General features: G+C 51.3%; 9 protein-coding genes across 9 annotated transcripts; 6 read left to right on the top strand and 3 right to left on the bottom strand.

Annotated features, from left to right (window-relative positions):
* Nucleotides 1-1,134: 1,134 nt before the first annotated feature.
* On the bottom strand, nt 1,135-3,616 carry slx4 (the record flags this gene model as incomplete). The annotated part of the gene is made up of 2 exons (XM_058474461.1): nt 1,135-2,763; nt 2,822-3,616. 2 exons carry the CDS (start codon nt 3,614-3,616, stop codon nt 1,135-1,137), a joined length of 2,424 nt encoding a protein of 807 aa, XP_058330201.1.
* Nucleotides 3,617-4,513: 897 nt separating this feature from the next.
* On the bottom strand, nt 4,514-5,212 carry N7468_005163 (EKC/KEOPS complex subunit CGI121/TPRKB; the record flags this gene model as incomplete). The annotated part of the gene is made up of 3 exons (XM_058474460.1): nt 4,514-4,825; nt 4,880-5,002; nt 5,060-5,212. The coding sequence occupies 3 exons, from the start codon at nt 5,210-5,212 to the stop codon at nt 4,514-4,516; spliced, it is 588 nt and encodes a 195-aa protein (XP_058330200.1).
* A 247-nt stretch (nt 5,213-5,459) lies between these two features.
* Nucleotides 5,460-6,537, top strand: N7468_005162 (Bax Inhibitor family protein; the record flags this gene model as incomplete). Its single annotated transcript, XM_058474459.1, has 2 exons — nt 5,460-5,989; nt 6,054-6,537. The coding sequence occupies 2 exons, from the start codon at nt 5,460-5,462 to the stop codon at nt 6,535-6,537; spliced, it is 1,014 nt and encodes a 337-aa protein (XP_058330199.1).
* Nucleotides 6,538-7,092: 555 nt separating this feature from the next.
* N7468_005161 (uncharacterized protein) lies at nt 7,093-7,584 on the top strand (the record flags this gene model as incomplete). Its single annotated transcript, XM_058474458.1, has 2 exons — nt 7,093-7,180; nt 7,247-7,584. The coding sequence occupies 2 exons, from the start codon at nt 7,093-7,095 to the stop codon at nt 7,582-7,584; spliced, it is 426 nt and encodes a 141-aa protein (XP_058330198.1).
* Nucleotides 7,585-8,621: 1,037 nt separating this feature from the next.
* Nucleotides 8,622-9,229, top strand: N7468_005160 (RBM8 family RNA-binding protein; the record flags this gene model as incomplete). Its single annotated transcript, XM_058474457.1, has 2 exons — nt 8,622-8,867; nt 9,008-9,229. The coding sequence occupies 2 exons, from the start codon at nt 8,622-8,624 to the stop codon at nt 9,227-9,229; spliced, it is 468 nt and encodes a 155-aa protein (XP_058330197.1).
* A 963-nt stretch (nt 9,230-10,192) lies between these two features.
* N7468_005159 (uncharacterized protein) lies at nt 10,193-11,097 on the top strand (the record flags this gene model as incomplete). The annotated part of the gene is made up of 2 exons (XM_058474456.1): nt 10,193-10,684; nt 10,732-11,097. 2 exons carry the CDS (start codon nt 10,193-10,195, stop codon nt 11,095-11,097), a joined length of 858 nt encoding a protein of 285 aa, XP_058330196.1.
* Nucleotides 11,098-11,146: 49 nt separating this feature from the next.
* On the top strand, nt 11,147-11,935 carry N7468_005158 (putative glycosyl hydrolase; the record flags this gene model as incomplete). The annotated part of the gene is made up of 1 exon (XM_058474455.1): nt 11,147-11,935. The coding sequence occupies one exon, from the start codon at nt 11,147-11,149 to the stop codon at nt 11,933-11,935; it is 789 nt and encodes a 262-aa protein (XP_058330195.1).
* Nucleotides 11,936-16,029: 4,094 nt separating this feature from the next.
* On the bottom strand, nt 16,030-16,962 carry N7468_005157 (uncharacterized protein; the record flags this gene model as incomplete). Its single annotated transcript, XM_058474454.1, has 2 exons — nt 16,030-16,621; nt 16,901-16,962. The coding sequence occupies 2 exons, from the start codon at nt 16,960-16,962 to the stop codon at nt 16,030-16,032; spliced, it is 654 nt and encodes a 217-aa protein (XP_058330194.1).
* A 708-nt stretch (nt 16,963-17,670) lies between these two features.
* N7468_005156 (short coiled-coil protein) lies at nt 17,671-18,287 on the top strand (the record flags this gene model as incomplete). Its single annotated transcript, XM_058474453.1, has 2 exons — nt 17,671-17,990; nt 18,104-18,287. The coding sequence occupies 2 exons, from the start codon at nt 17,671-17,673 to the stop codon at nt 18,285-18,287; spliced, it is 504 nt and encodes a 167-aa protein (XP_058330193.1).
* Between the last annotated feature and the right edge of the window lie 3,007 nt (nt 18,288-21,294).

The following is a 21,294-nucleotide window of genomic DNA, read 5'->3' as shown; positions in this document are numbered from 1 at the left end:
GCTCCAGGAATCAAATTGAAGTTCCGTGGTAGTTTTTGCTGTAAAACTTTTGTATTATGGGCAGTGACATGTAAACTTCGTCCGATGGGACCCATCATCTGGACTCTATTATAGCATGCAGGATCATAACCTTGTGGTCTTTTGGCTTCACTATATCCATCTCCCTTCCCCGGGGCGTGTCACTACGCATACGACAAAGCTCGAGCAATGCTATACAATGAGACTAGACTAGGATAACGTCTCGACATTCTCAAAGTGTACCAGGTCCACGAACTTCTCAAGGACTCGATCAAGAAGCAAGTCATTCACAGCATTGTCAGTCTCCATGACTACCTGGCGTGAAATTATGGTATGGGAATCGAGATCCGCGCCTTTTCTCGTACCTCCCAAGATAGCTCCCATAGTAGTCAAGTCGCAGAGAACAACATGTTAGATACTACGAGGCCAGAGTCAGCCAAGGATGTCGGACGATCCGGAAACACTAGTCTGAAATTTCGGAAGAAGAATCACCTTGGGCTACTGAATCCGGTATATTTCTCTACGAGACCAGATCCAGTTGCGCGAGTGGGCAGCTTCCCTGAAATGGAATATTCCAGTGTCTGGAGATCTTTTGCGATGTCCCGAAGCTGAGAAAACCCCCCCCGTCTCCGGTGCTTGCACTCAGCTATCGAGCTTGCTGTGTAGGCTGATGAAAGCGTTTCCGTTGTCGCTGGCAATGACCGAACGTCGGAAAGGTAGGCCTCTTGTTTCGCGGTGGGGAAGCGAGCAAGAATGTCGGTTTGGACTGATAGAAGAAGTGCGGTGTGAGCGAGATCGACTGGGAGGTGGAACGAAGATCAATAATTATTCTGGACGTTGTATTTAGAGCCTGGCCCTGGCAGTAGGGCGAGTGGTTAAAAATCGATGATACCGCTGTGGTCCTTATAGTCCCTAAACCTTCCCGAGGTTTGTCTCTAGGCCATGATACAGCAATCAATGGATATAGCCTGTATCGAGCTTACTTTGATCAGCCAATCGTGTTATAGCAGCAATGGTCTACTAATCATCAGAGGCAGGGTCGATTGTCTACTGAGAGCCTAGCTACTAGGACTTCCAAGCTCGCTTGGCTCGGTTGTTTATATACAACAGGGGTAATCACCAGCTTCCCTGTTTCCAGCAGCAACATATCCCCTTGCTTTCACACCACTGCCTCACATCCAAGGGACCAACCTCGCGGTCTTCGCCTATTAGTGCGAAGCCCTCAACATTGAGCCACGTCGCAAAGTCTTCTAATATGATGGGATCATACATCAGGATTTTCTGGTACCAAGTAGGATGACTCCGATGGTTACCAATAGATGGAAGGGGTTGGGCGCGTATAGCTTTGGTCATCTGAGCGCCTATATCGGGCGTGCTACTCCGTTGTGACGAGCTTGGTTTTGACTTTGCTGCGTGCGAACCTTTGGAAGCTATCGTTTTCCGGCGACACGGGCTTTTTGGCGGCGCGCTCGCCGAGACTTCGAAAGACAGCTCAGGGACAGACTTTGAATCTATCCGCATCTCGGTATAATGTTTCTGAACACGGCTGGGGGACGGAGTGATTTCTTCTTCTGAATCCTGAATTTCTTCGACTTCGTTGAAAGAAGAGGTAGAGGGATTATGCGTCCTACCAATCTTTCGAGATGGGCTCATTAATGCCGAGATTGATTCGTTTGCCTTTAGTTTCCCTTTTCCCTTGGCATTCGGTATCACGCCAGGTATACTTGGTTCAGGAACTGTGGTGGCTGCTATGCTCGATTCGGGTAAGACATGAATCTCCACGAACTTTTCTGCTTTACCGTGTTTCGACTCCCAGCACTTCTGGAGCAATTCAATCATCTTCTTCCGGCCTCTCACAGACTTGAATCCGTATGCAGAGACCTGCTTGGAAAGTTCGGCATCGGTGAATCCAGTATATTGTGGCATGGCGGGTCGTTTCGAAGCTAGCGGTTCGCTGGTTATATGGACTGTCTTGCTCTTTATCGGCAACATTGGGGCCGAATCGGAAGATAGCTTGCGTTCCGTGGTTGTATTGGGCTTGGTATCGTCCAATGCTTCATTGTCTCTTAAAGCAGACGTTGATGGTTTGTGATCAGGCTCCAGCCATTCATCATCTTGGAATGGGTCTATCATTCTGACTCTTTTAGATGCCTGTGTACGGCTCCTCAGGTCCACAGTGTCCACCTTCTCGGCTTGGACTAAAGATCCATCAGCGCCTCGAGCTCCAACACCCCATAGGTTTTTGGTGCCCGCAAGACGGGATCCTAAACGAGCTGAGGATTTTTCGCGGTCTGTAGTTTTCCCCGCGTCTACTGAGAATGCAGTGGAAATGCTCTCAGAGGCACGGATGGCCTCTTGCATCTCTCGCAAAGCCTGTGGTGAGTCCTCCCTCTCCAGCTGCGAGCACGTACCAAAGATGAGATCTTGTGCATCCAAGGTTTTTGCAGCTAGTTCTGGGGAGACCACATTGAATACCGGGTCTTTATCCAATGACTTGGTTTTCGACCGGCTAGACTTGGCCTTTGTGATTTCAGGTAATAATTCCTTGATCAATGCATCGTCCACGGCACCTTTTGAAGTATATTGCGCGGTCATTCGAGCCGTCACAGTTGTCGGCTTCTTTGGAGCTTTCGGTTTCTTCTTGGTCGGAGCGCCAGAGGACGATGAATCTTCTGACTGCGCAGCAGATACCTCCTTCGATATAGATCTTTCGAAATGCATTGCCTGAATCGCAGAGTCGACCAGCTGTGTGGCTCAGAGTCAGTAACAGGCAATATCACTACTCAAATGTTCTATTACACACCTCTATCTTTCTTCGCTTCGTAGGCCCGCCTTCTAGATTTTGAAGAATCTCACGAGGATGAGGTGTCACACCAGAGTAATGATACTCAGAGAGTAATTTCCCTAGTCCTCCTGCTCCTCCACGGGGAGCATTCTCGGAATTTTCCACGACGCCATCTTGAGGGGCGGTTTCCGTTGGGGGCGTCCAGTCTCGTCGTCTTCTTATCGCTTCGTCCAATTGTAAATCCTCGTTTTTCTCTTGCGGATGAAGTTGTGCTGGCACATCCAAGTTTGAAGTCTGTTGCGACGTCGATACAGAATTTTCCGCTGCTTGTTTCGGATTCTTCGTCTCGCCATTGCTGCTCGCCTTCGTAACCTTGCCGTTCAATTTCATATTCCCTGCTTCCTTGCTCTTTGGCGTTTTCCGAGCACGAGACTTCTGCGTCGTCTTTTTCTTCGCCGCGTTATCTCTTGAATCGATCGTCTCCGGCTCTAAGACCTCAAGCGCTTCCGGCTTCGTAGATTTCTCGGCCTTCTGCCGCGATTTGCCAGGCGCTTTCTTTCCATCGGATTTCGATTGACTGGCCGTCTTTTTGGTACCCTTACCCTTGTTATCCCTCTCGGTAGTGTACGAGTCTGCGAAGAATCGGGACGTCGTGGCAGGTCGGAATAGCTCGGCGGCGGTCGGCAACGGTGGTGGCGCTGGATCTCGTGGCGGTGCCTTAGGTTGCTTCTCCGAGTCGAGTGAGGTTTGGAAGGAAGATCTGGCTGGGGTGATTGGAGAGGAAGAAAGGACAATCACCTCAGCAGTCGCCATGGTGCCGAACTACCTGGGTTGAGTCGGAGGGGAATGAGGTTGATTAGCGGGTGACGACGTGGGAGCGCGAGAGAATCACTCTTTGTGAGCCATTTGAGAGATCCGTTTTGCGCAAGGTACGACAGCCTGTTCCTTGTGTAGAACGCGACGAAAAGGCCCCAAGTAGAGAGTGGAGAAGATTGTCGGCAACCGAATGCGCGTCCCGCAAACCTTTGAAGTTGGAAAGTTGGAGTATTACCGCTTTGGGACGATAACAAAGTTGAGCCGGCAACGCCATGGCACGCAGCTTTCATCACGATTTCGACATTTTACGAAACTGTTGCCAATTTCGTCGGGGATCGTATCGTCAAATGAGGTCAAATTTGCTTCAGTACTTGGATTAAGCACTCGTAAGTCATAATATCGTGGCCGCCCGGTCTCTTCTACTATTTACTAGTACGGCTAATACTCGTAGTCTTTCTGTTACACAATGCACAGCATCATCCTGCACCAACACGAGCTTGCGCAGTATTAGGACTTTACTACTCTAAAATGCAGTCAGATTTGTATCGTTCTAGGAATGTTAGCTTCAATGTTCATATTTCCTAAAGATCCCAATTCGTTACTAATGGGACAACCCTTGGCTCAAGCAGGCGACCATGTCCCTAAGAAAGATTTGAAGCATCTGCCTCTTGGCAACAAGCTAGACCTTGTTCCTAGGTGCTGACACGTTTGAGTTATGAGACCCTTTAAATGTCAGAAGGTTCACGAGAACCATGTGCATAAAATGTCTCTCGACTTGCTGCATTCGAGCAGAGATGCAAGACAAGGGCAAATTTCCAGGCTCGGCTCAGCGCTAAGTGGCATCAGCCTCACCTGGATTCAGTGTCGAAAATTGACTAAATGTCTAATATTGAATCAAGAACCTCTCAAGGCGATAGCACCGAGTAGTGAAAGCTCCAGTTGCCGCTTGATGCTATCGTCCTGCGCACCATTGGCCTGGGCGCCTGGCGAAGGTAGAGCTCCAAGCTTATATTGTTTCTTGATCTTCGAGACATCGGAGATTTGAGAGAGAGTCTCACTGTCGAAGGCGACTAGTGTCCCTTGGACAGAATCTTTCAAGTGTGCAGCGATGGAGTCATGGCTTATCTCCGGAGAAGTAGAGACTTTTACGATTAGTAAATCTTTCGTTGCGTCGGAAATGCCAAATTTGCGGAAAGAGTCCGCAATCTAAAAATACGTTCAGCTTCTTGTACACGAAATAATGCAGGTGTTGTGACTCACGTTGTTGGTGGGGTTGAAGGCGAACACAATCTCCGAATGCACATTGCGGGACTTGAGCCGATTATTCAAGTAGTCATTGACGGCTCGAAAGATGGCCGTGATGGCATGCTGCCTTGACAAGATCTGGGATTCGCATAAGCTCTTGTTCCGAGGGTTTTCAAGAGCTCACGTAGCACGCACCATGCTAGCATCGATTAAGGCATATTCGAAGTCAGCGTTTCCCGCAAGCAGTTGCTGCCGCAAAAAGACTGAATTCTCCACATTGCGATACAACGCCACATGCACAGGAAGGGAAGCAGGCAAATGCGGGAGAGCTACGGTTTCCAGCGCCATAGTGAATGGAATCGAGCTTCGATCAAAACCTGCAATGACGTAGTGAGGCCTCGGGAATTATTCCATCTACACAAAATCCGAGCCTCGCATTGTATCACGTGACTTAGTGGTTCTGGAAGCTTCGGATTTAAGAACAGCCGGCCTCCGGATCCTGATATAATCAAGCTGATATCACTGCCCGCTGCTCCCGATATAACCTCGGATTCCCCTCCAATTCCTCAGGTCATCAATTTTCGCAACCATCGCCATGGCTTTCTTCATCCGGCGGCCGTTCGCCGTAACGTCGGCGCTCCATCAGATCCCCAAATTCTCGTCAAACACAGCTCGCTTCATCTCCACCTCTCCCATCAGGTCAGCTCCATTGCCTAAGCAGGTGGGAGCGTCTACCTCGATATTTGCCAAGTCACGCCAGGGATTCCAGAATGCCTTCCGCCGTACATACATGCAGCAGACCTTCGATGCCCAGAGTGGCAGCACTGGACAGAAGCTCGCATACGGTGCTGCCATCGTTGGCGGTACTGTCTTGGTCACCAACTTCCTCTTTAACCGGGAGACCCGTGAGGACGGTGGCATGCCTGCCTACGAACGAAGCTTCCTAAACGAAACTTTCATGCACACTGGTCTTGGTCTCGGTATGATTGCTATTGCTGCCCGCACTCTGCACACTAGCGGATGGACTTTTCGCCTCATGTCTATGAACCCATGGGTCGTCATGGGTGTCGGCCTTGTCGGCAGCTTTGGTTCCATGTATGCTACTCGTGCTACTTCACCCGATAAGTAAGTCGACCCCCCTCCCCCTCCAATATACTGTAATAGCGTCGGAATACTAACAGCAATACAGCTACGTTGTGAAGTACGGATTCTGGTCTCTGTTCAACATCACTCAGGCTGCGCTCCTCGCTCCTCTGATGTTCTACAACCCCGCTCTGCTTGCTCGCGCCGGTATCTACACCGTTGGTATGATGGGCTCTATTGCTTTCGTTGGCGCTACTGCCAAGCAGGAGAAGTACCTCTACCTCGGTGGTCCTCTCTTGGCTGGTGTCGCTGTTGTCGCTCTCTCCGGTCTTGCTCCATTGGTTCTCCCCGTGACTGCTGCCCGCACTTTGATGTGGTCTGAGCGAATCTGGTTGTACGGTGGTCTTGCCGTCTTCGGAGGCTTCACTCTTTACGACGTGCAGAAGGTTCTCCACCATGCTCGCTTAGCCGAGCGCGGTATTATCCAGCGTGATGTTGTCAACGAGACCATCAGCCTTGAACTCGACTTCCTTAACATTTTCATTCGTATGGTCCAGATCCTGAGCATGCAGCAGAACCGTCGGCGCTAAGCCAGATCATTTGGGTGGCGCATCATTCGGTTGTCTTTTTTCTTTTTTCTAATCAACATGTCCCGTTCAGTTCCAACATAAATTTGTACTTTTAACGATCACTTGGCCACTTTGTTTCTTTTTTCTTCCTTCCTTGTTTTTTGCCACAAATCAAGACTGGCCGACACGGCGAGCGAAATCCAATTTACCACTCAATGAGGAATACATCTCCACTCATTTGAGAAAAATAGATATCAATTGCAGATAAACATGCTATGTTTCCACTAGATTCGCGATATTGTAGCTTTGCCACCTCCCTAAGATACGTCCGTGGCGTACATGCGGAAGAATTCCGACATGCCTATTGTAGCATGTCCACATAGCTGCTGCAAAGCCGCAACATAGATCACCCATAGATAGTCGTACATTTATCGAGCCTACGCTGCCCCGAAATCATAGATATCCAACGCCAGTCCGAAAGAAGCCAAACGGTGCCTCCTCTTCCTCTTCTTCCTCTTCCTCCTCTTCCTCTTCTTCTTCCTCCTCTTCTCCACCCTCAAGGTTCGCATATTCCACATGTTCCACGAAGGTAGAATCAGTAAAATCGCCTCTAGGGTCGTCCCACTGCGTTGTCTCACTGTCGTCATCGTAATTATGGCCGTTGGTATGCTCAATGTTCATCTCCACGTCAATTCCCGACTCCTTTAGCGTGGCCTTCAAACTGGCCAAGCTGAAACCCTCGGTCCCGCCGAGCGCCGCGCTGGTTGTGAGGCGCTGCCAAATCGAAGGATTGACCACGCGGTACGTGAGCAGAATCAGGGCAACGGTCTTCCAGCCTTCGATGCGGCTCGCGGGGAAATGGAGCCGAAAAACAGTATCCCTAGCAAAAAGCTTGTGAATACTGTCCAGCAAAGCAATGCAGTGCTGTCCATTGACGAAGCCGTTCTCACGAATTCGGATGCGGAGCCAGCTTCTTATGCGTTGGGTCAGGGTTGTCGTCTCGTTATCGATTGGGGTGGTCCCGGGTGGCACTCGGACTTTCATGGTCAGGAGGAGAGAGCCGTCTGATAGGCCCTCGAGGTCGACAAGCTCGCTGTTGATTTGGTGGAGGTACATGTACACCTCGTGTCTAGCGCGCGGGCCATAGTAGGGATCGTGAGGAACCACCTGGTTGACAAACATAGTTCCATTGACGATGTTGAAAAGCACTTCGATGCTGGAGTTCTCGGTGCCGTCCAGGCGTTCGAACTCCTGCGTAACGGAGTTTTGGATTACCATGGTCACACCTAGAGGCCCATGGCGAGGGTCATCCCTTTTTGTTGCCCATGTCAATCTGAATTGCGCCATGATGTATCTGGTATACTAACCTGGCGTCAGACATGACGAGGGAGAAGATTGTTCTCGAGGATCGTTTGTTAAAACTGAATGCGTTCCAGATGGATAGGATGGACGTGGAGGATACACGGGAAAGTAGTAGAGACAAACGGTTGGAAATTAAGAAAAAAAATAAATGGAAATAAAGCTCTTCCCTCGCTAGGCCAGGTGGGTAGAAAACCTCCAGGGTCGTTGATACCCTCCCACTTGACTCAACGTTTGTTGTCTACCCGCTTTGGTATATAAGCGCTCACTCTTCAAGTTTTGACTTCCTCCAGTCCAAGAGCCTAAGATTAGAAGAAGATAGTTTGTTCTAAGTGGCTGTTATTTGGAAAGATCTCTCTCGTAGCTTCAAGAGCGCCGACCCTGAGCCTCCAGACAACTTCATCATAGGTGTTCCTGAGCCCAAGATCATTTCCACTTGGGCAGAAACTAGTCTAAAGGCATAGAAAGACATTTGGAGGAAGCCCCGAATCTTGGATCCTCCGATGTCACCATAAATTCCACTTCAACTTCGACAAGGAGCCCTGCCCTCCCCGAGTCTCGCAGTTTGCCGTTTGTCGTTCAAGTACCGCATTTCATAGTTCGCGCAAAAGGCGGGGGCGCTAGGCCCAAACGGGAAGGCCTCCAGAGCTTTTCCCGATCTGCAGCAACTCACGTCTCCGACCCAATCTCGCCCATCCGCACAATACCCCGGGGCCCGATCGCAAATCCATACCTGATCCATCACCATGTCTTCTGAAATGGAAGTCGACCCTCCAATTGCGCAAAACGATGCGCCTGAAGAGAAGAGCACCGGTGCCGAACCTCTTACTCAGTCCGGCGCTGTTGCTGTGCGCAGTATCGAGGGGTGGATTGTGATAGTTACCAACGTCCACGAGGAAGCTGCAGAGGAGGACATCATCGATCTCTTCGCTGATTACGGCGATATCAAGAACTTCAACCTGAACCTGGACCGGCGCACTGGTTATGTCAAGGTACGTCGTGCAATCCCTTGCACTGGCAGTATTGGAGTTACTCTTCATGCTACGACTACGGTCCCAAGCTCTCCAGAGCTTCTAAGACTTCAATTGCTTTCATTCTCGCCGAGACGTTCTGTTTGACCTCCATACGATAGGGATACGCATTGATCGAATACTCAACCCTCCCCGAGGCCTCAGAGGCTATCAAGAACCTGAACGGCACCAAGCTCCTCGACCAGACCATCCACGTTGACTTCGCTTTCGTCCGGCCGCCTCCATCCGCCAAAGGCAAGGGGTCAAAGGGTGGCCGCGGAGGTGGCCGAACGCGTAGCCGCAGCCCCAACCGCAGTCGCAGCCCGCAAGCTGATCGAGACTGATGGCTCGCTGTTGCAGATCATACGAAACAGGACAGATAGCCTATCTAGTCCCCTCCTCATCATGATTCTGTTGCTTTCTTTGTCACCCACTTCTCAGCGTTGACTTTTCAATGATATACCGATACGACCCTTTGGATGGATGATGGACAGCCATCCTCCGTTTCTGTTCACGCCGGCCTACTCTCTCTCTCTCTCTCCTGGCTGCTTCATTAAACGGGCATGACAATAGAGAGCTTCGGGCCGGCGCCATAATAAAATGCTTCTAAGGGTATGAGATCCTGATTCTTAGGTGAATTCGCACTCGCTGACATGAGCTCAGAATTGAAAGAAACCTTCCTCAACTGAGGATATGCCATAGCAGCCGTTTTGCACATGAAGCTTGTCTTGGGATGTCTCGAACTAGTGTGGGGGTCGCAGCTTGCAGGGATTCTTTGTCAAACCCCTCAGGTTGACCAGGATTCCGGAGTGCCCACGTAGAGCCGAATGACGACCAAGGCAGGTCGTAGACCGAAGTACAAACTCAATGTCATATAACCTGCAAAAATGAAGACAGCTTCTTTCGCGGTAATATTTCCATTGTCTAAACTTCCATCTGCTGGTGCGTCCAAGATAGCTCTCGCGTAACTCCCTTCATATGAGTATGTGGCGTCCGCTAATGCAACAACGTCCTGTGCCCATCAAGCAAGGCTAGCAATGTTCATGCAATGTAGCTTAATCTGAATCCAAGCAGGATCCAATAGGTGTCCCTTCTAATCCGTGGCCAGCACTTAAACCCAGTGCAGTGGGTCCAAGGAGTGACTAAGCCCCCCAGAAATGCAATGGGGGGAGCCCGCGTTGGGGCCAAAGGGTCTCCGTTTCCCCGCACCGGTGGCTGTAGCCCGAGTCGCTCTTGACAGCTGATTCTTCACACTTGATCGATTTCTAGAAAGAGGGCCTGAGATAGGGTCTTTACGATTATATAGAATGGTACGGCCAACTTTGAGGGCCTCGTCTGGCCTATCATGGTCCTTATATTTGACGGCAACGCTATTGTTCCTTATCTCCATTGCAATCAAGGCACAGGCAACCCCGATCCAAGACGTCCAGAAACTCCTGAGTGATGTCTTGCCTGCAGAGCTAAGATTTGCACTCCCTTTTAGCAGCCCTGTGGAAGACTCGGAAGACCTCAATCTCAATGAGCCCGAGTCTAACTCCGCACAGTCGAGCCCTGCCCAGACCTTGCAGGACCTCCTGGACGCATTGACGGTCATGCAAGACAAATATTTCTCACTGTGGCTGGCAAAATGGCCGACCTGCATCGATTGGACGGCCGCAGTCGCAGGAACACACCTAACAGCGTCCCTCTCCTCTTTCTCGTCGCACGCGCTCAACATCGCCGACTCGGCCCGGACCCCCAGCCCCACGACCTACGATTTGCCGCGCACGAGAACACCGTCAACCGCTTCTTCAGCCACAGTACAAGCTACTACTTTGGCGAAAATACCTTCAGCATCCGCACACAGGCCTACGATGATATGCTCTGGGTCGTCCTCGAATGGCTCGAGAGCATCAAGTTCCAGGAGCTGCATACAGACCTCCACTACCCCAACCAATCCGCCTCTGACGCGTGGTATGGAACTCAATTCCGTGACGCTGCCGCCCACCGGGCGCGCATCTTCTGGGATCTCGCCGCCGTGGGCTGGGACCGCACCCTGTGCGGTGGCGGAATGGTCTGGAACCCCTCGCTGATACCCTACAAAAATGCCATCACCAATGAGCTATACATCTCCGCCAGCATCGCCATGTACCTGTACTTTCCCGGTGACCCCATCGATGCGCCCTTCATGGCGGAAGCGAACGCACTGCCGACCCCCCTCGCACGACCCTAAGTATCTAAATGCTGCCGTCGAGGCCTACGCTTGGCTCAAGCACTCGAATATGACGCAGGGCACCGCAGGCCTGTACGGCGACGGCTTCCATATCAGTGGCTGGCGCGGCAAGACAGACCCCGGCACCGGGAAGTGCGATGATCTGAATCACATGGTGTATACGTACAACCAGGGTGTTGTCCTCAGCGGGCTGCGCGGTCTCTGGCTCGCGACAGGCTCGCAGGACTATCTACGCGATGGCCATGAGCTCGTGCATGCGGTGCTGCGGGCCACGGGCTGGCCCCAGACTTCGAAGCGGTGGGCTGGGCTCGGCCGTGCAGGCGTGCTTGAGGAAGCATGCGATTCGCACGGTAGCTGTTCGCAAGACGGGCAGACGTTCAAGGGCATTTTCTTTCATCATCTGGCTGAGTTCTGTCGGCCGTTGCGGCCGCAGGAGGAGCGATTCTTGGGGGGTCAGACGCAGCGGCCCGCTGTGGATGATAAGGACTGGGCTCGTGTTTATAGTCGCCATCTGGAGCGGTGCAAGGCGTATGGGCCTTGGATCGAGCACAATGCGCGAGCGGCGCTCATGACAAGGGATGATGAAGGGAAATTTGGTTCGTGGTGGGGACTGCCCTTTGGGTACACTGTAGAGGAGGGGATTGTCAATAGTAGCGTCTTAGCCGAGGGATCGATTGATTATCGGAATGATGAGGATGAAGGTGATGTTCGGGTCTCTCAGGGAGTGCCGAGGGACTTCAATGACCGCGGTCGCGGCCGGACGGTGGAAACACAGTCTGGTGGTGTTTCAGTGCTGCGGGCTTTATTGCAGTGGCAGACACTGGGTGCCATATCCTGACGGAGTACTTGTTTTCTTCCAAAACTACGGCATGGCGTTATGCGTTTGGTATTGTTATTTGGTATTTGGACTAAAAGGCTTTGTACAAGACATCCAAAGACACTTATTGGAGCCATGGGTCTTCATCCTATGATGTTGGGGTGGTGTTTTCTGGAGGTTGTTCTCCAAGACGTAGCTGGTAAACTGTCACGAGACTACGTACAATTGGCGTATCAAACCTAAATCACCCGAGTCATGTCTCATAATGCCAGACATTAGGTTTTGCCTGTTGGGAGGATACTAGAGTAGCACACAGAAGCTTACATTGACTTTCGAGGCTCTGGGTCCGTGCTACCAGATATGCTATACAGTGGTGTAAACACCGGACCTAACAGCGGCCAAATTGAGAATTCGCATTATCGGATAGCATCCCCTTGCGTGATAGCCAAAATCACTCCCCCCCCCCCACAGCCCACGGCACCTTAGCACATCGGCTATTCGTCTCACAGTCGCCACAATAGAGTTCAAAGGCTTAGCATGGAACATTCCATGACATGGCTAAAAAAAAACCCAACTTTTCAGCACGACAACGTGCCTGGTCTGCCTAGCGCGAGCTAATAGTACGCCCGACCTTCGGCCGATCCAATACTAGCTTTCGTAGCGTCGTCACCCCTGTGAGGGCCGGCTTGTTGACATGGAAGCGGAGTCCCGGGCTGTTGCCGCACCTATAACCCAACGTACTATTGAAAGCCGCTGCAGACGCGAAGAAAGTACCGCACGTCGGGTATCAATTAGAATTTTTGGGGGAGTTCCTACTTGTCCAGCGCCTTGGCATAGCAAGTTCAGGGAATGAGTCAAACACGTCATATTTATTGTGCTAAAGAATCTTGAGCTTGAACTCTATCGACCACCGTCAATACCGGATTGGCATCCACTTCCGGATACACGGTGCTTTGGGTGTTGTGTAACCGACACACTTTCCTGCGATGAGTGGCATAACTCGGCTCCAATGTGGCAAGCCAATCGTGGCAAGCTGATACACTCGGGACGGACTCCGCTAAGCGGGATCTTTGTCAGGCAGCATACTAAATTACATCGAGTGGCGGAGCTGCCTCTCCACCGGGCATTGGTTTGGTACAAAGTATGAGTGCCGCTAACTATATAAGCACTAGCCCGGCGACAGCCTGGTTGAAGATCCATAAAATCGTTCCGGGTACAGCATACGTATCATGATCCACTCGATATAGCCCCCCCCCCGCTAAGTCAAGTACTGAAAGCGAAGGCAGACGAATGGAAATCTGTCCTCTGTCCCAGGAAACTTATTGGGACCTAGCAAGTACTAGTTTTGAAGCTGCCTTGATTCAAGAGTGCTCTGGTGAGGCTATCGGGCAACAGCCGGTCAAGTGTCACGGGGATGCGGACATCATCCGCGCGAAGCTCGGGTCTTTTCGTATGTTGACGGTTTCCGGTAACAGGTACAACGGCCGGCCGAGAAAGAAGCAAAAAAAAAAAAAGAAAAGAAAAGAAAAAAGAAAAAAGCAAAAAGAAACTACTCCAGATTCCTACTTTCCTACTCTCGCGAGTCGGTGATTGGCCACGGCCAGGTAGAAAATACACCGCGGCAACAGGGGCGCGGAGCCAGTCACAAGCGGATAAAATTCATTAGCGCTCTTTTCCTAACTCACCCGTCCCCCCCCCTTCAACCCAAAGAACGCGCCCCGTCCGCGGTGAGGTGGGGGAGGAAGGCCATCTTAGCGTGCTGAGAGGGGACGCTTCGATACGCTGCTCCCTTTCTCCCCCACTCTTCCGTAATTGAAGATGAAACACGTTCTTACCGGAGTGTGGGCGATCCAAACGAATGAGCGTGGAAGAGCTTGTGGATCGGCAAGGAAGATTGCCCGAAGCCTCTTTGTAGGAGGGGAAGAGGGAGGGGAAAGGGTTCAAGCCACCGGCAACTATATCCAGGAAGGACTATAGGCTTCGTGCTTTCTTACGGATGATGGATCGATGTGAGAGGTGATGCGTGTATACATGATGGCGACTGCCAAATGACGGGGGCGGGTTACGTGGATTGTCTCAAGCGCAGAATAAGCAGTGTTTTGTGTCTCAGTTGCCCCATTATTCGGGGAACCTGGGAACCTGGAAACCTTGGGCAAAGCATGAGGAAAAGCAGAGCAGCTTGGAGTGGGAAGGTAGCGAAGGACGCACACGCTCACAGGCCTGAGCGCCCCTTTTGCATCTGCGGGGAGTCCAGGAACGATGGCCACTGGCTCTTGACAGCACGGGCTGAAGGACCGGTTCACGAGGTCTACGGTTAGTATATCCACGATGGAACCCTGGAATCCAGAGTACTGTAAGCTTGTAGGCTAATTAATTAACTATGGGGTGGGGGGGCTAAAAGTAGTTCCAATCTGCCCGTACTTTTGCTAGGTTCGAAAATTCTCCAGTGGCGTGTTCAATCTTTCGATCGGTCACATTCTGATCCAGTCCCACTTCTAAGAGATCCCATTACCCTCAGCAGCACGAGAACCCTGCATCGAAGCGCAGGGAAGCGCCCTCAAGCAAGGGGAAGCCCACGGAAGGGCTTTTCCTGGTCGCCATGCGTCATCAAGGATGCCTCATGGGACCAGTTGACCTTTTTTTTCTTTCTGTTTCTCTTTAGCGGCACCCCCGGTTGGGCCAATGAAAATGTGGTGCTGACATACCCTCGTTTATTCTTCACTGTGGCCACCGTAAATCAAGCCACTGCCGACCCAAGGATCCAAGGTTGATTACACTGCCGGAGTGGTTCCTGATACTGGAAACTGAGGTTCACGCCCGTACCGCAGGAACGGGTTCCATTGTACTATATCAGCCGTCAAATATAGCGGGCTAAAAAGGATCCGAAGGACTGGGCGCTATCAGTAATTCCATCCAATATGTCAAGCGAACAATTTCTGGGTCTCGGGCACTTCCGCCTCTGTAGCCCACAGGTTCTCTATACCGTTGTAACGTAGTCTCTAACCTTTTTTTTTTTGGGGAGGGGGTTCTTTTTTTTTTTCCAAAGCACGTATGGTTCGTTTGGTATAGTATGGGTACTCGTAATAATGGAAAATCGTTCAACCATCAACTTGGCCCTGCGCCCTTCTGTGGAAACCCACCAAGTCAGTCGAAGGCCGCGCAAATCCGTATGCCGCTGCTTGCAGCACCTCCGTACAGAGAGTTTGGATTTCCCCATAGCGATCGGCGCGGGTAATGTCCATGGTGGGATTCGACCTCCTTTTTCGTCGGTGACGGCTCCGCCAACTTAACAAGCAGAATCGCGGAATCCACGGAAATGGATCGACTGCCCAAGCGTCCAGCGGAACCGCATTGGTCCTCCTGTAAATCCCATGACTAGAGAGAGGATTGAGAAGAGGGGGAGGAGAGATCAGAGTCCATCAGCGGCGCCCCCCTAGTGGACTGCTATGACACCAGACCTGGGGTTCATGCATGTTGGGGCTCTTCTCTTCCACGTTGCGTCGACGCCACCTATGCTTGATCTCAGGACAGCGGCTCCGGAGTCCACATGGCCTACCACCCATCGAGTCCACCTTGAACCGTCTGAGTGGATTAACATTTAATAGCGCAAGGCGATAACCGAGCGGCAGAGTGCGCCCGAGTTAAGCAGTCATGGGGCGTGAAAGGATCGGCTCTTGTACGGAGTACACTGGGCTCTTTTCCTCACCGGACATGGACCGGGACCAATTTCTCTCCTCTTGTTTCAGCTGCCTTTCTCGTCTTAGTGAGGTTCTTTCACAGTGGCCTGGTAAATGGATCAGTAATGGCCCTGGGGAGACGGGACGATGCTTTTCGGCCAGGATTGAGACCCCCTACTCGGGTCAGTAAGGGCTGGTAACTTCCCAGGATCTGAGTTTGTCGTACGGAAAATCCCGTCCCTAGGTAAGATTCTACAGGATTACCGAATCCAGTAAGCATCGTGCAATAAGGCTTGGTCACACCACCGCTTGCCTAGGTTTGTGGGCTATTTTGAATTTTGAATCAGGGGGTTCGGATTTGGATTTCAAGTTTGGAATTCCTGCTTCAACAGACCCCAAGAACGCTCGCGTGGAGTTTTGCCACCATACCGGACGATGTTATTGTCCGTTCTGGTGTATCGCTTGTGAGTGGCACGGGGAAGTGGCTTCCTTTGTCCGCGTGAAGGAGGAGAGCCAGTGATATGGCGTCATTCTCGCCTGTTGAGGCTCGATCGACATTGCATAGCGCGCGCCCCCCTGAAAGAGCGGATGAAGATACGCTTTCCCCATACCGCCCAGCTTGAGAAAGCTGCAAACACCAATCATCGCAGATTCGTCGATTTTCTTACTTTTGGCTGGTTTCTGACTTTCGCGCCATGAAATCGACCCAAAAACAAGCCGCATCCACAGTGATACCGACGGCCGCTCCCGGCGGAATGTGGTTCTATGACTGATGACTGTCACTACGGACGAGGTGGGGAGAAAGGAGATCAGTAGTACTGCAGCCCAAGGAACGATATCTGGCAGTGATGAGAGGGGGGCAGGTACTATAGCACCCTCCGAGGTACTCCCGTTTGGGACCAAGTACTCCGTACTCACTATCCAAGTTTCGGTAAGGCCAAAGTAGGCCAAAGTAGGCCAAAGTAGGCCAAAGTCTTGTTCTGCCTGCGGTGGAGCTGCAGCGAGTGCTGATTGGGCGGTAGGAGCGGAGCTTGCCCTTTAGCTTGTTCGCTGCACCAAAGACAGAAGAGTGGAACTCCGGGAGAGGGAAGCGGTGTGGCTCGCTTGAGGAAATGGGAAATGGGAAATGGGAAATGGCCCTGAACCGGGGTTAACCCTTCTATTGGTTCTCTGTCCGACCTGCTCAACGAGTACTAGCTTGATATCTGTACTATACACTCCGTAGAGCCCATGGCATAAACATTCGATTACGGAAAGTCTACACGAGGGTCGTGAAGACCGTTTCCCTCAAGCAGGTTTTGCAAAGAACCCAAGGACGATCAGCGGAATAACGGCACGCCAAAAAGCGAAGGAGGAACGAAAATCGAACATCGTAAACTCACGAGAAGGGCCCTCTCTCGAAGGGGGGGGGAGGCCGATCACTGGTCTCCAAACCAAGGGACGTGGGGGGGTGTCCTCCACCTGAAAAGGTGCTAACGGAGTCCCCTCTTTTGACTTTTCCTCCCTTTTTTTTTTTACCAAGTAGGAAACCTCCCGTACAAAGACACCGCTCTCGTAAAACTGGTAACGACAATACCCAATACGGGCTTTTCCTCCTCCCCCCGTACCTTGTCCTTCGTCCCTTTTCTCCCCTCTGACCCCCCAATCACCACCATTTTCAATCTTGACAACTGCTCTCGCCTCTCTCTTCCTGTCCAACCTTTCGACATCCGCACGGTTTCGCCTTCCCACGCTGGTTTCGTTGAACCCTCCTCCGAACTCGCTTCACGCCTAGGTCCTATTTCTACAATCCTCAATCAAACCCCGACAGCTACCTCAAGCGTTACACAGATTCGTTGTCTGGGGTACATCGCTAGGGGTAGACCGCAGTCCTTCACTGTCACCGAATTTGTCCTGAGCAATCGCGCATATTGTGGAGGAAAGGTACCCGCCAAAAAAAAAAAAGTCGAATTGCATCCGTGGAACATCTCAAAGGAACCTTGCCCGGAAACCAACGACGCGAAATTTACGAGAAGCCGCCGCACTGGAACTCGATAAAGCTCACTTCGCCCTCTGCATTTGTTGCGAACGACCACCCATATGGCCACTGATACAGAGATGACTGAAGCCTCCCCTGTTGATACTCTGCCGCAACCGAACAATAGTGGTTGTATGCACATGTCTTCCCTATCCTCATCTTCATCCATATCTGACGCCGAGACTGAACGTCGAGGCCGATCAGAACGACCCCGTATGGCTAGCCGAAAGCCCAGTGCATCAATATTGGTGCCCCGTGATCATCCGGAAATCGAAATCGAAGAGGAGGAATTCCCCCCAGATGATGCCCGCGCAATGAGCCCCCGCCGAAACTCTGCCGATTTGGAACGTTTGGGCAAAGAGGCGCGTCAGACTCTGCAAGAGTGAGTTCTCAAACTTCCCTTCCCGCCATTGAGGAGTAGATCCTAGCGGAGAACGCGGATGACGCGAAAAATAATCAAACAACCGTGAGGACTCGTGCTAATCAATCAACCAGGCAAGCCAAGGCCCTTCAATCATCCTTACAAGCCCTCGCCGAGCGTATCGACGCGGTCCAATCCGATCACGACAAGCTCCAAAGCCAGAACAAGATCCTCCAAGATTACATTGGCGGCCTTACCCGCAATATGACCAAGAGCGAAATGACTCGGAGTACCAAGGCGCGTAAGGCGCAGAAATGAGTCCGCTCCGACAGGGGGACGGGGCGAGAGAGAGAAGGTCGAACAGTCGAAGGCTTCGCTTCGCTGCTAGGACCGAGCCACGAACACTCGATTTCTACACATATTAGGAGTTTGGGAAACCGCCCGCCATGGTTCATCTTCGGTCATATTTTTCTTTCTTTTTTTTTTCCGATTCTCATATTCACGATATCCCCCCCTCATGTTCGTCTGCACACATTCACCGCAAGTTCTGATGATCCGGTATCCACGAACAATTTTCAACGACAGCCTTCACCCAAGAAACCATACACACTATGCGAATATTCCTCTTGAGACAATGCAGGGTTTCCCAGGGCATGTGAGTCAAGAGGATTATGTCTTTTACTCATCGCTATCGCCACTTTCATCTCCGTTCCCTCGGCCTCCGACCGGTTCGATGTGGCCACTCATTCCGCATTCACTATCACGTCTCACCGCACAACCTCATTTCCCTTGTTTTTTTCTCCCCATCGTCAACTCCGGAATCATCCGTCGTCGCACTAGTGCTGGTCACCAAAGCCAAAGTGCTTGTTTAACAGGGGTTGAGTAGATTGCCTGTGACATCATCGCATACTTTAGGGCTCGTCCAGTGGCCCGCCACCAGCCCTTGGCATCCCTATTCGCTCTTGGCCTCTCCACCCAGTTTTTGCCGCCTTGCAACGACATGGGGCCCCGACTGTGAACAATGCCAAACCAGTGTCACTCGGTATGCGTTCTACAGTATTCAATTGTTGCGGTTCTTCGCCGATTCAATTGATCTTGTACTTTTCTTCCCCCTTCTGCGCCACAATTTCCCTCTTATTTTTTTCTTACTTCTATTATCATCGGATGCATAGCACCTTGGGCGTTTTCGGGGGCTGGGACTAGACTCGCTTTGTTTTTAAAATCAACATTTTACCAGAAACCCGCACAGGAAATTATTTCTTTGTCGTCACATGGCATTGTATGGTCACGGTCATGGTCATTCAGGACGGCATGGAAAGTGGAAAGCATTGCAAGGGGTTTTTGTTCTCGAGCAGTCCATCTCCTTTTTATTTTTTTTTTTGACTTTTTGACGTGTTCTCGAAGATCATCGGCACGGAAGACGATCGACCATCTGTACATTTTCACCCCCTTCCTGTGTGCATCATTTATCATACCGATTTCTTCTATTTTTCTTCCATGGACTGATCACGCTGATTGACCTTGTTCTCCATTTTCCGCTTCGACTACTCGTTTTGCGGCCCTTATCTTCCTGCTTCGTTCCAATACCCAGGAACGTTTGCCTGTCTCAAGTTCCCTGTTCTGTGTCTGCGGCAGGTATCAGGATGGCTCTCAATAGCAATGGAAACAAAGATCGAAATGGATTCCCCGACCACAACGTCCGTAGCAACCGACTCTGTAACTGTAACTCTGTTCCTATTTTACCCCCTTCATCCCTGCGTAGCTGTTTCTTGCATGAAACCCCCCCCATTCTACCCATCACGAAGAACAAACAACAATTTCCTACGAAACGGAAACTCCCCCTGTCTCATCTCACCACAACAGTTGCCATCAGGACCAGCCCTCCTATCCCAGTCCTCCCATCTCCAACGGCGCCCAGCGTGAATCCTAGACCCCAATCCCGTTTCGATAGAACCATCTCGTTCCCAGCCCAAGCACCGAGCTTGCAGACAGGACCTGCCTACTGAAGGCCCGGTTGCGCAAGAACCCAACTATACCAGATCTAGGCTGCATGTACCTATAACGCAGATCCAGGTACCGAACCCCACCTCCGCAGAGAATAGATATGGTATCGGCGATACGGGCAATACAAGGGTAGATTGCAGTTGATTTCTAAATTCCAAGCATAAATACTAGGGGGGCTGACCTTCCAGCGCTGGCGAGTCTGGTGTGCTGGCAATTGTTTGCTGGGACCGCGGTTGCCGCCCGATATTTGTATGGGGCTTGGGGTGTTCTGGCGCGCTGGGATGAGTTGGCAGGATGCGTTGGGGTTAGCAATTTCAGGATTTGGTGGTTAGCTCTATTATTCGGGACTTGCCCAGGTGGGGAGGGGGGTGGTGATTTATAATGCTGGTGCTGGCCCCGTGGAAGAAAGGAAAAAGTCAGAAGAGAATGTGCTGAGTACCGTCTGACTCGAGACGGCGCAAGTGGCGAACGAATGGCACTGCAAAGCCGAGGACTGCTCATTCCAAGCTGAAGCTCGAACATGATTCCAATACTGCCTTGGCTGTGTGAAACCGATGTTTCTGCGAGCAAGTCACCATCTGAGGCGGTACTAGGGAGCAAGGGTAACCCAGCGCCTTGGATATGAAGTATCACATTCAAGTTGCGAAACATATCAGGCCTCTCTCCCCGCTAGACGCTACGGCTATATACCACAAGTCGAACGCCGTCGCAATCTACTCTACGTAGCTTCTCTTCGATGTTCAGAACCGGTCGATACATATACCCAATACGGCACAAGCAACATGGACACCACAAGGTATCATTGATGCGAATGAAGAGGGGTACGGAGGTATCAGGGAAACAATACGCCAGTTCATCATGAACACCACATCTAGCGACAATCGAACGCCGTATGGGACAAATACGGAGAAATAGGAGGTCAAGGAAAACGGAGAAGCGGAGGCAAGGGAAAGAAGCCATCTCGGGGCATCGGTACGAAACCCTCATTGTAGTCCTGATAAGGAACTGATTTAAAAAAAAATTTCTCTGTCCGTGTGTATGTGTTGGGGGAGGAGGGGTTGGAGAGTGCGCGTAAAGGGACTCTTGACAAGGGGGGGTAAATAAGAGAGGCAAAGTAGACAGAAATAACAAGGGGAATGAAAAGAAACGGAAAGAGCAAAATTCGCGAACTAGCTTCTCACACAAGAGAACAGCAGGTACCAGAGCGAGGGCGTAGGTCAATTTCCGGTAGAGCACAAGAACCAGGCTATTTTCCTTCCTGCCAAGGACCTCACGGCCCAAGAGTTACGAAAGGGAATAAGAACCATCAATTCAAGATTAG

The sequence above is a fragment of the Penicillium chermesinum genome (assembly GCF_028974085.1).
Source record: "Penicillium chermesinum strain IBT 19713 chromosome Unknown utg000004l:1.0-3345178.0:1.0-3348027.0, whole genome shotgun sequence".
Taxonomy (NCBI): domain Eukaryota; kingdom Fungi; phylum Ascomycota; class Eurotiomycetes; order Eurotiales; family Aspergillaceae; genus Penicillium; species Penicillium chermesinum.
The sequence above is the reverse complement of the archived record's forward strand: the minus strand, read 5'-3'. Positions and strand labels throughout refer to the sequence as shown.